Here is a 10,162-nt window from a genome sequence, read left to right on the forward strand (position 1 = left end):
CAGGAGGGCGTGGCCGACAGCGAGTAGGGCCGCCGCACGCGCGCAGAACGACCCTGTCACGTGATGGGGGAAAGCGGGCTCTCCCCGCTCATTGGACCAGACAGGAGCGCGGGGCAACAGTAACAAGGGGGAGAGGGGCGTGGCCTTCAGCGAGTAAGGGCGGTGTACGCGCGCCGGACGACCCCGTCACGTGACGGGGGAAAAGCGGGCGCTCCCCGCTCATTGGACTACACAGGAAGGCGTGGCCTACAGCGAGTAGGGCCGGCGCACGCGCGCAGGACGACCCCGTCACGTGATGGGGGAAAGAGGACGCTCCACGCTCATTGGAGTAGGCAGGAGGGCGTGGCATACAGCGAGTAGGGCCGGCGCACGCGCGCAGGACGACCCCGTCACGTGATGGGGGAAAGCGTGCGCTCACCGCTCATTGGACTAGACAGGAGCGCGGGGCAACCGTAACCATGGGGACAGGGAGCGTGGCCTTCAGCGGGTAGGGCGCGACGAGAACACGTCACGCTTGCGGCGCCAGGTGGTGACGTGACTTCCGGTCGCCAGCCGGAAGTGGTAGGAAAAGGTCCGTTGTTGGTCAGTCTGAGGCCCGCCGGGATCCGGGGAGCCGTCTGAGGTAAGGCCGCCGTCCAATTTCCCCGGCGCTTGCCCAAAGAAGTGAAGTGACTTGCCCAAAGCCACAAAGCTGACAATTGGCAGAGACAGGATTTGATCCCATGACCTCTGACTCCAAAGCCCGGGCTCTTTCCACTGAGCCACGCTGCTTCTCCATACATATGTATATACATATGTATATATGCTTGTACATATTTATTACTCTATTTTACTTGTACATATTTACTATTCTATTTATTTTATTTTGTTAATATGTTTTATTTTCTTGTCTGTCTCCCGCTTCTAGACCGTGAGCCCGCTGTTGGGTAGGGACCGTCTCTAGATGTTGCCAACTTGGACTTCCCAAGCGCTTAGTCCAGTGCTCTGCACACAGTAAGCGCTCAATAAATACGACTCAATGAGTGAATGAATGATGGAGCGCTGACTGTGCAGAGCACTGTATTAAACGCTTGGGAAGTCCAAGTCGGCAACATCTAGTGACGGTCCCTACCCAACAACAAGCTCACAGTCTAGAAGGGAGAGACAGGCAACAAAATAAAACACGTGGACGGGTGTCAAGTCATCAAAATAAATAGAAATAAGGCTAGATCCATTCATTCATTCAATCGTATTGATTGAGCGCTTACTGTGTGCAGAGCACTGGACTAAGCGCTTGGGAAGTCCAAGTTGGCAACATCTAGAGACGGTCCCTACCCAACAGCGGGCTCACGGTCTAGAAGGGGGAGACAGAGAACAAAACAAAACATGTGGTCAGGTGTCAAGTCATCAGAATAAGTAGAAGTAAAGCTAGATGCACATCATTGACAAAATAAATAGAATAGTAAGTATGTACAAGTAAAATAAACAGAGTAGTAAATCTGTACAAACATAAATACAAGTGCTGTGGCGGGGGGGATGGGGAGGAAGAGAGGAAAAAGGGGGCTCAGTCTGGGAAGGCCTCCTGGAGGAGGTGAGCTCTCAGTAGGGAAACGTTCATTTCCTGTTGTTGGGTAGGGACCGTCTCTATCTGTTGCCGACTTGTCCTTCCTAAGCGCTTAGGACAGTGCTGTGCACACAGGAAGCGCTCAATAAATATGATGGAATGAATGAATTCAATCAGAAACAGCGTGGCTCGGTGGAAAGAGCCCGGGCTTGGGAGTCAGAGGTCGTGGGTTCTAATCCCGGCTCTGCCACTTGTCAGCTGGGTGACTTGGGGCAAGTCACTTCACTTCTCTGGGCCTCAGTTCCCTCCTCTGGAAAAAAGGGGATGAAGACTGTGAGCCCCACGTGGGACCACCTGATTACCTTGTTATCTACCCCAGTGTTTAGAACAGTGCCTGGCACATAGTAAGCGCTTAAATACCATTAACATCATCATCATTATTATTATTATTATTATTATTATTATTACATAGAGACAGTCCCTACCCAAAAACGGACTCACAGTGTAGAAGGGGGAAGTTAAGAAAAATGGGAGGGCAGCAGAGTGAAGGATGGACTGGAGTGGGGAGAGACTTGAGGCAAGAAGATCTGATGCAGAAGTCGAGTCGGAGTGTGACAAATGCTCGCGGGCCAGCGCAATGGCAGTCGGATGGAGGGGAAGGGGACCGGTTCTGGCGATTTTGTGAAGAAAGAACCGACAGGATTTGATGGCAGACTCAATATGGGGGTTGAAAGTTAGATAATGCCAAAATCGCAGGCTTGAGAGACAGGGAGGAGGGTGCGACTGCTGGGTCAGCGGTGATGGAGAAATTAAGAGGGTGAGAGGATTTGGGAAGATGAGGAGTTTGGGTTTGGACGTGTTGAGCTCTAGCTCAACATCCATCCATGCAGAGATGTCTCAAAGGCAGGAAGAGATTCGGGAATGCAGGGATGATTGGAGCTGCCGAGTTTGACTTGTGAATTATTTGCATAGAGGTGACAGCCGAAGCCACGGGGGCAAATGAGTTCTTCAAGGAAGTGAGTGTAATCGGAGAGCGGAATGGGACTCGGAATTGAGCCTTAAGTGGGAAGGCAGAGGAAGGACCGGTGAAAGAGACCTAGAAGGAGCAGCCAGAGCGGTAGGAGGAGTACCATGAGAGGGCTGTGTCAGAAAAACCAAGGTTAGCCAGAGTTTCCAGGAGAGGGGAATCATCCACAGGGTTGAAGGCTGCTGAGAGGTGAAGGAGGGTTAGGGCAGAATAGAATCTGTTAGAGTTAACGAGGGAAAGGTTGACTTTGGAGAGAGCAGTTTCGGTGGAGTGGGCAGAACCAGATTGTAGAGGATCAAGGAATGTGTTGGAGGGGAGGAAGTGGAGGCCACGGGTATAAACAACCTGCTAGAGGAGTTTGGATGGGGATGGTAGGCGGGAGATGGGACGATGCAGTAGGGTTGAGAGGGGACACACAGGCATGTTTGAAAGCAGAGGGGAAGGAGACTTCATAGAGTGGGCAGTTGAAAAAGATGGCCAGGAAAGGAACAGCGGCGATAAGGTATGAAAGGATGAAGTCGGAGATGCAGGTAGAGGGTTTGGATTTCCAAAGCAGTCAGAAGATCGCCTCTGGAGAGACGGTTGGGAAGAATGAGAGAGTTGGTGAGGGAGAAACTTGGGGGGGTGGGGTAGTTCACGCCTGATGGTTTCAGTTGTGTCGAAAGAGTAGTTGGCACAGTCGTCAAGGGTGAGAGAGGAGAGATGGGGGTCACTGAGAATTGAAAAGCCCGGAATAGCTGGGGCGAGCAGTGAACTTGGGAGTCGATAAGGGAGGAGAATCACGTAGCCATGCCAAGGCGAGGGCAGAATTATAGTAAGAGAGGATAAATCTGAGGCGGACCTACTGCCTGGATTTCTGCCGGCAGTGTTCTGTGGTGGGATCTCGTGACGGAAGATGTGAACTGGGACCGTGATCCGGGGGAGGGTCTTGGTGGTGTCCTCGGACAGGTGCGGGGATGGGAGTAAAAGAGAGCTGAGTTGGGCAGAGAGGGTGGATTTGAGCAGATGGGAGGCATGTGGGAACCTGGGTCCCATCTCAAGCTCCCCGGTCTCTTTCCCTCTTTCCGTCTGGCCATCTGTCCGACCGACCGCCCCTTCATCTGTGCAGTACCGGCCTCAACATGCCGCTCCCAGTAGCACTACAGTCCCGTCTGGCGAAGCGGGGGATCCTTAAGCACATGGAGCCCGGTAAGTCCCGGCCCCGGAGGGATGGAGGGAGAGAGGGGTCACCTTGGGGAGGGGAATACGGGATTTCCGCTCAGCCCCGGACACAGCTCGAGGGCGGGAGACGTGGAGTCCTCATGTACAGCGTGGCAGAAGATGCCGCTACCGCCGTTGGGCCTGAAGGAAGATGGGCTTTTGGGTGGTAGCTGGGCCTCTGGAGCTAGAAGTTGCCCTTTTCAGGCCTCTGCTCCTTTGCTTTATAGGCACTTGAGGTCTTTGTTCAAAACAAGCCTTTGAACAAAACGTCTCTAGGACTGCTACAGGTCAGCCTGGTCTGGATGCTGCTGTTGATTGCTGATAATAATAATAATAATCATGGCATTTGTTAAGCGCTTAGTATGTGCAAAGCACTGTTCTAAGCACTGGGGGGGGGGGAACAAGGTAATCAGGTTGTCCCACATGGGGCTCACAGTCTTAATCCCCATTTTCCAGATGAGGGAACTGAGGCACAGAGAATAATAATAATGTTGGTATTTGTTAAGCGCTTACTATGTGCAAAGCGCTGTTCTAAGTGCTGGGGTAGGTACAAGGTAATCAGGTTGTCCCACGAGGGGCTCACAGTCTTCATCCCCATTTTACAGATGAGGGAACTGAGGCCCAGAGAAGTGAAGTGACTTGCCCAAAGTCCCACAGCTGACAAGTGGCAGAGCTGGGATTAGAACCCCTGATCTCTGACTCCCGAACCCGTGCCCTTTCCACTGAGCCATGCTGCTTCTTGATGATGATAATATGACTAGAGGTATTGGTTAAGCACTTACTACAGTGCTTGGGTGGATACAATCCAGTCAGACACAGTCCCTGTCCCACATGGAGCTCCCAGTCTAAATGGGAGGGAGGAAAGACGTTGAATCCCCACTTTACAGATGAGTTAACTGAGGCCCGGAGAAGTTAAATGGCGTGCCCCAGATCACACAGCTGTCAAGTGGCCCAGCCGGGACTAGAACTCAGGTCCTCAGACTGTCAGGCCCATGCTCTTTCCCCTAGGCCGGGCCACTTCTCGGTTTTCCGGCTTATCTCTGCCACGCCCCGTCGTTTCAACTTTTGCCAGAATTTTCCACCAAAATGACTGACCCTTCCTTCGGCACCCTGGGTGATTGTCTCAAGACTTGACAGTATACCCGTAGTCCTCTTTTTTTGGAGTTTCCCCAAATAACTGGAAACTTAACCCAACACAGGCTTTCTGGGTATTGCAGAATGAAAGGGTCAATAAAATTGGGCTTTTTCCGCAGCCCCGTTTTGCTCCGTTGGAAGCTAAGCAGATGAGTTTGCTGGAAATGGACAGGGGAAATCGGAGAGGAAAGAGACTTGGGCCTCGTAAAGAGCTAATAGTAATAATGATGGTATTTCTTAAGCGCTTACTATGTGCCAAGCGGCGTGGCTCAGTGGAAGGAGCCCGGGCTTTGGAGTCAGAGGTCATGGGTTCAAATCCCGGCCCTGCCAACTGTCAGCTGTGTGACTGGGCAAGCCACTTAACTTCTCTGGACCTCAGTGACCTCATCTGTAAAATGGGGATTCAGATTGTGAGCCCCCCGTGGGACAACCTGATCACCTTATAACCTCCCTGGCGCTTAGAACAGTGCTTTGCACATAGTAACCGCTTAATAAATGCCATCATTATTATTATTCTAAGCGCTGAGGTAGATACAAGATAATCAGGTTGGATACAGTCTCCGTCCCCCATTGGCTCACAGTCTTAATCCCCATTTTACAGATGAGGTAACTGAGTTACAGAAAAATAAAGTGACTTGCCCAAGGTCACACACTAGACAAGTGGCAGAGCCAAATTAGAACCCAGGACCTTCTGACTTCCAAGCCCATACTCTATCCAGCGGGCCCTGCAGCTTTTAATCACAAAAGTCCAGCTACAGAGCCTGGACAGTAGCTTTGGCAGGGAGGAAGAAAGGGACAGAGAGGAAGGAATGTAACCAAGAAGCAGCAAAATTAAGGGGCTAAATATAAGACGGTATTAAATATTATCCCCCAATTTTTCAGCCTAGGGACGTGGAGGGTGGCAGTGCTGCACATCAGTGGAGGAGAGGGTGGGGAAGGGAAGATCTGTGGAAGAAAAGATGAGGAAAGGGAGGCCTGTTTTTTTCCCAATTCAGTGAGAAGTGTTGACAGAATATCTGCTCAGAGAGAGAAGCAGCTTGAACTAATAATAACAATAATAATAATGGCATTTATTAAGCGCTTACTATGTGCAAAGCACTGTCCTAAAGCGCTGGGGAGGTTACAAGGTGATCAAGTTGTCCCACGGGGGGCTCACAGTCTTCAACCCCATTTTCCAGATGAGGTCACTGAGGCCCCGAGAAGTGAAGGGACCTGCCCAAAGCCACACAGCTGACAATTGGCAGAGCCGGGATTTGAACCCATGACCCCTGACTCCAAAGCCTGTGCTCTCTCCCCTGAATCACGGTGGAAGGAACACGGGCCGGGGAGTGAGAGTCTAATCCCGGCTCTGCCGATTCCTTACTGCGTGACCTTGGGCAAGCCATTTAACCTCTCCGTGTCTCCGTTTCCTCAGCTGTATAATTCACTCCTTCGGTCGTATTTATTGAGCGCTTACTGCGTGCAGAGCACTGTACGAAGCGCTTGGGAAGTGCAATAAGGATTCCATGCCTGTTCCCCTTCCTGCTTAGACCGTGAGCCCCGTGTGGGACAGAGATTGGGTCCAAACTGATGAACTTATAGCTACCCCAGCGCTTAGGTCAGTGCCTGACACCTAGTAAGCGCTTGACCAAAACCAGAATAATAATAAGCGGGGAGGCCGGGGCGCTTGTGAAAAGTGAGGATTGGCTTAAGGGAGAGATGCTCTTGGTGGGGAGAAAGAGCCGCGATCAGCGACGTACAACTAGAAGCTGAAACAGCGGGGAATAATGAGAGTTCCTCGGCGACGTAACCGATGAGGAAGATGGGGAGCAAGAGGCAGAGCCCTTGGGGCTGCTGATGGCGAGGAAGAAGAGGAGGAGTGGGTGAAGAAGAGAAGGGGAAAGAAGCGGGAGAAGACATACCAGGGCTTCCGCGAATCAAGACGATGCGGTGAATCGAACGCTGGCTTTTGAACACAGGATTGCCAGCGAAACAGCACGGCCTCGTGGAAAGAGCACGGGCCTGGGACTCAGAGAACCCCCGGCTCTGCCACTTGCCTGACGTGTGGCCTTGGGCGAGTCACTTAACTCCGGCTCCTCGGTTCCCTCACCTGTAAAATGGGAATTAAATCATACTCCTGAGTCCCATGGGGGACAGAGAGCCTGTCCAACCTGATTGTCCTGTTCTCTAGCTCAGCTTGGCAGTGCAACGCGCAGCACGTGGTAAGCGCTTAACTCGTACCATTAAAAAAAATACCGGAGAATCCTGGCGGAAGGTGATGAAAAGAGAGCCAGAGAAGAGGGAGAGGCCGATGATGAGAGGGATGAGGGGAGAGGCAAGGATTGGGGGGCACAGTAGAGAGGGAGGGGGGTGAGCGCTCTTGGCTGGAAAGTTGAGGTGGGAGAAGAACGTCACCGCAGAGGAAAAGATGAGGTCAAAATTGTCTGTGAAGAAGCTTGGGGCGGCCGGCGGGGAAGAAGGGCGTCTGTTAGAATTGCTCCGGACCGTGGCTTGGCACGCGGACTGAGCTGGGATGGTCTCTCTGATTCCATAGAACCCGAAGAGGAGATCATCGCGGAGGACCACGACGACGACCACGTGGACTACGAAGCCACCCGGCTGGAGGGTCTCCCGCCCCACTGGTACAAGGTGTTCGATCCCGTCTGGTGAGCGGGGGTGAAACGGGGTGAGCGGGGAAGAGGGCGGGGGGGACCACGGTGGGGGGGGGGGGGCGACGGAGGGGACGGGGAGGGATGAGGGAGGAAATGGGAGGGCGGGTGGGGAGCGGAGCCAAAATGGAAGGCGTCGGCCTGAGCTGGGATCACTCGTGGGTCGCTTTGGGGTCCCCGGGAAGGAGGGGAGCAGAGAGTCCGGAGGCTGGACCGCCAGATCCAATTTGTGGAAGTGGAAGGGAGTGAGGTCTGGTGGTTAGAATTTGCAGGCAGGGCTTCTTGGTTTTCCCTCCAGGCATTCTGCCTTTTCCTCATTTCCCCCAGCCCTGGCTCCGGTGGGAATTGTTGGAGCCCAGCCGAGCGGGGGACCCAGGGCTGGGAGGCAGAGAACGAACCCAGCTCGGAAAGTCGGCGGGGCCGGGGCCTGGGGAAGTCTCTGTCTTCCGCCGCCAGAGCCGAAGTGCCTGACTGAAGGAAGAGAGGCTCAGGTGGCAGGGCCAGGAGGGCGGGCGGAGGGCGGGGGCTTGGGGGGCCGTTGTCTCCTGTTGGCTCATCCCCCCCCGCCGGCCTTCCCCCAGCGGCCTCCCTTACTACTGGAACGTGGAGACAGACCTGGTGTCCTGGCTGTCGCCCCACGACCCCAACTCCATCGTCACCAAAGCGGCCAAGAAGCTCAAAAGCGCCCTAGGTAAGGTCCAGCTGGGTAGCTTGGGGAGGAGGGGGGAAGGTCCCGGGCCCTTTTCTGAGCTTTCCTCCCCGCAAGGAACGGTAGGGCCGCCAGGCACCCCGATGTCCGAGGCGGGAGAAGGCCCTCGAACACGTCACCCCCCCCGGCCCCAAAGCGGGTGCAGCTGCTCTTTGGCTGTTGGTCGGTCTCCTCCTGTCACTTGGAGAGAGGATTTGCAGCGCGGGAGCTGCAGATCGTCGACAGAGAGACGACCGCCTGCCCGTTTTCACTCACGCCTTCCCCCGCCGCCTCTCCTCAGACAACGAGGAGAAGCCGGAACGGGCCTTCGAGAAGCCGGAACGGGTCTTCGAGAAGCCCGATCGAGGGTTCGAGAAGCCGGAGCGGGAGCGGGACCGCGGCGGCTACGACAAGCCCGAGCGGGACCGCGGCGGCTACGACAAACCCGAGCGGGACCGCGGCGGCTACGACAAGCCCGAGCGGGACCGCGGCGGCTACGACAAGCCCGAGCGGGACCGCGGCGGCTACGACAAGCCCGAGCGGGACCGCGGCGGCTACGACAAGTCCGACCGGGACCGCGGCGGCTACGACAAGTCCGACCGGGACCGCGGTTACGACAAGTCCGACCGGGACCGCGGTTACGACAAATCCGAGCGGGACCGGGGCTACGAGAAACCGGATCGGGATGACGTAAAGGAGCGGCGGTACCACAGGCGGGAGGAGCTGGCTCCCTACTCCAAGAGCAAGAAAGGTAGGGGCTGGGGTGCAGGGGCTGAGGCCGGGGAGGGGGTTCCCTTTGGGAATTCCGGTACGGGCGGGAAACACGTCTCTCCATCCGTGTGGCCTTGAGCGGAGAACGACCTGGGGGCGGGATTTGTCTCCGGGAAACTCCTCCGCCCTTCATTCATTCAATCAATCGTATTTATTGAGCGCTGACTGTGTGCAGAGCACTGGACTAAGCGCTCGGGAAGGACAAGTTAGCAACATATAGAGACGGTCCCTACCCAACAACGGACTCACTTCACATCCCCCTCCCCTGGGGACCCCGCGGCGAGGGACCCAGGTGTGGTGGTCTCACGGTCTCTCCCCTCCTACAGCCAGTCGCAAGGATGAAGAATTAGACCCCATGGACCCCAGTGCCTATTCAGACGCCCCCCGGTGAGTGCATTCATTCATTCAATCATATTTATGGAGCGCTTACTATGTGCAGAGCACTGTACTAAGCACAGCGCAGTCCCCCACCCGTCCTCCTCGCCTCGGCCTTGACTGTCCTGTCTTTTCCCGCCTAGGGGCACGTGGTCCACAGGGCTGCCCAAAAGGAACGAAGCCAAGACGGGAGCCGACACCACAGCGGCGGGGCCCCTGTTCCAGCAACGGCCCTACCCGAGCCCCGGGGCCGTGCTGCGGGCCAACGCCGAGGCCTCCCGGGCCAAGCAGCAGGACTGAGAACCCACTCTTCCCTCTGCCTCGCCTTCCCTCCCGCCACCCGGTGCCTCTTCCGGGGCCGAAGTGGGAGGGGAGAGAGGATTTGCCCTCCCAGGGCCGGGCCGGCCTCTACCCCCTCTGGATTTGTAATAAAAGGTTTCGCTTATCGAGAGGGTGGTTGAGCTGGGAAAGCAGCTGGGAAAGCGAGGGTCCTCTTCTCCCTGAACGCCTTGGGGTGTACAAAGGGATGGCCTCTGGCCTCAAGACCACAGTAGCCCAGCCTGCTGATCCGGCCCTGCCCGGCCCCACAACGTAGCCTCCGGCTCTGGGCTGAGAGCTGAAGGCTGGGAGAACAGGGAGAGGAGGGGGTAAAACCTGACTGGGAAAGAAGTTGCACGGCTCGTGGGGAGGCCGGGAGCTGAGGCCAGCTCCGGCCAGCGGTCGTTCCCCGTGTGGAGCTGCCGAGGGCAAGTAGGAGGGGGCAGCTGACTTTGGCT

The 10,162-nt window shown here is 55.6% G+C and overlaps 1 protein-coding gene across 3 annotated transcripts; it reads left to right on the forward strand.

Moving 5' to 3' along the window:
* The first annotated feature begins 568 nt into the window (after positions 1-568).
* Positions 569-9,827, forward strand: PQBP1 (polyglutamine binding protein 1). Of its 3 annotated transcripts, XR_005451589.1 has the most exons (8): positions 2,419-2,559; positions 3,679-3,758; positions 7,438-7,549; positions 7,851-8,043; positions 8,134-8,243; positions 8,542-8,991; positions 9,338-9,398; positions 9,530-9,677. XR_005451589.1 is itself a non-coding variant. In XM_038748057.1 (7 exons), exons 2-7 carry the CDS (start codon positions 3,692-3,694, stop codon positions 9,684-9,686), a joined length of 957 nt encoding a protein of 318 aa, XP_038603985.1. In that variant the 5' UTR covers positions 569-622; positions 3,679-3,691; the 3' UTR covers positions 9,687-9,827. The 3 variants fall into 3 exon arrangements, 2 of the variants coding, with proteins under 2 accessions (XP_038603985.1, XP_038603984.1); XM_038748057.1 differs by lacking the exons at positions 2,419-2,559; positions 7,851-8,043 and adding an exon at positions 569-622 and having other exon boundaries at positions 9,530-9,827; XM_038748056.1 differs by lacking the exon at positions 7,851-8,043 and having other exon boundaries at positions 2,433-2,559; positions 9,530-9,827.
* The last annotated feature ends 335 nt before the right edge of the window (positions 9,828-10,162 follow it).

Source organism: Tachyglossus aculeatus, chromosome 6, assembly GCF_015852505.1.
Source record: "Tachyglossus aculeatus isolate mTacAcu1 chromosome 6, mTacAcu1.pri, whole genome shotgun sequence".
In the NCBI taxonomy this organism is placed as follows: domain Eukaryota; kingdom Metazoa; phylum Chordata; class Mammalia; order Monotremata; family Tachyglossidae; genus Tachyglossus; species Tachyglossus aculeatus.

Bases quoted from the DNA above. Each gene is read 5' to 3' on its own strand.
- PQBP1 (XM_038748056.1), top strand. The intron at 8,244-8,541 runs GTAAGGTCCAGC...GCCTCTCCTCAG, and splicing joins GAAGCTCAAAAGCGCCCTAG to ACAACGAGGAGAAGCCGGAA. The intron at 9,399-9,529 runs GTGAGTGCATTC...TTTCCCGCCTAG, and splicing joins GCCTATTCAGACGCCCCCCG to GGGCACGTGGTCCACAGGGC.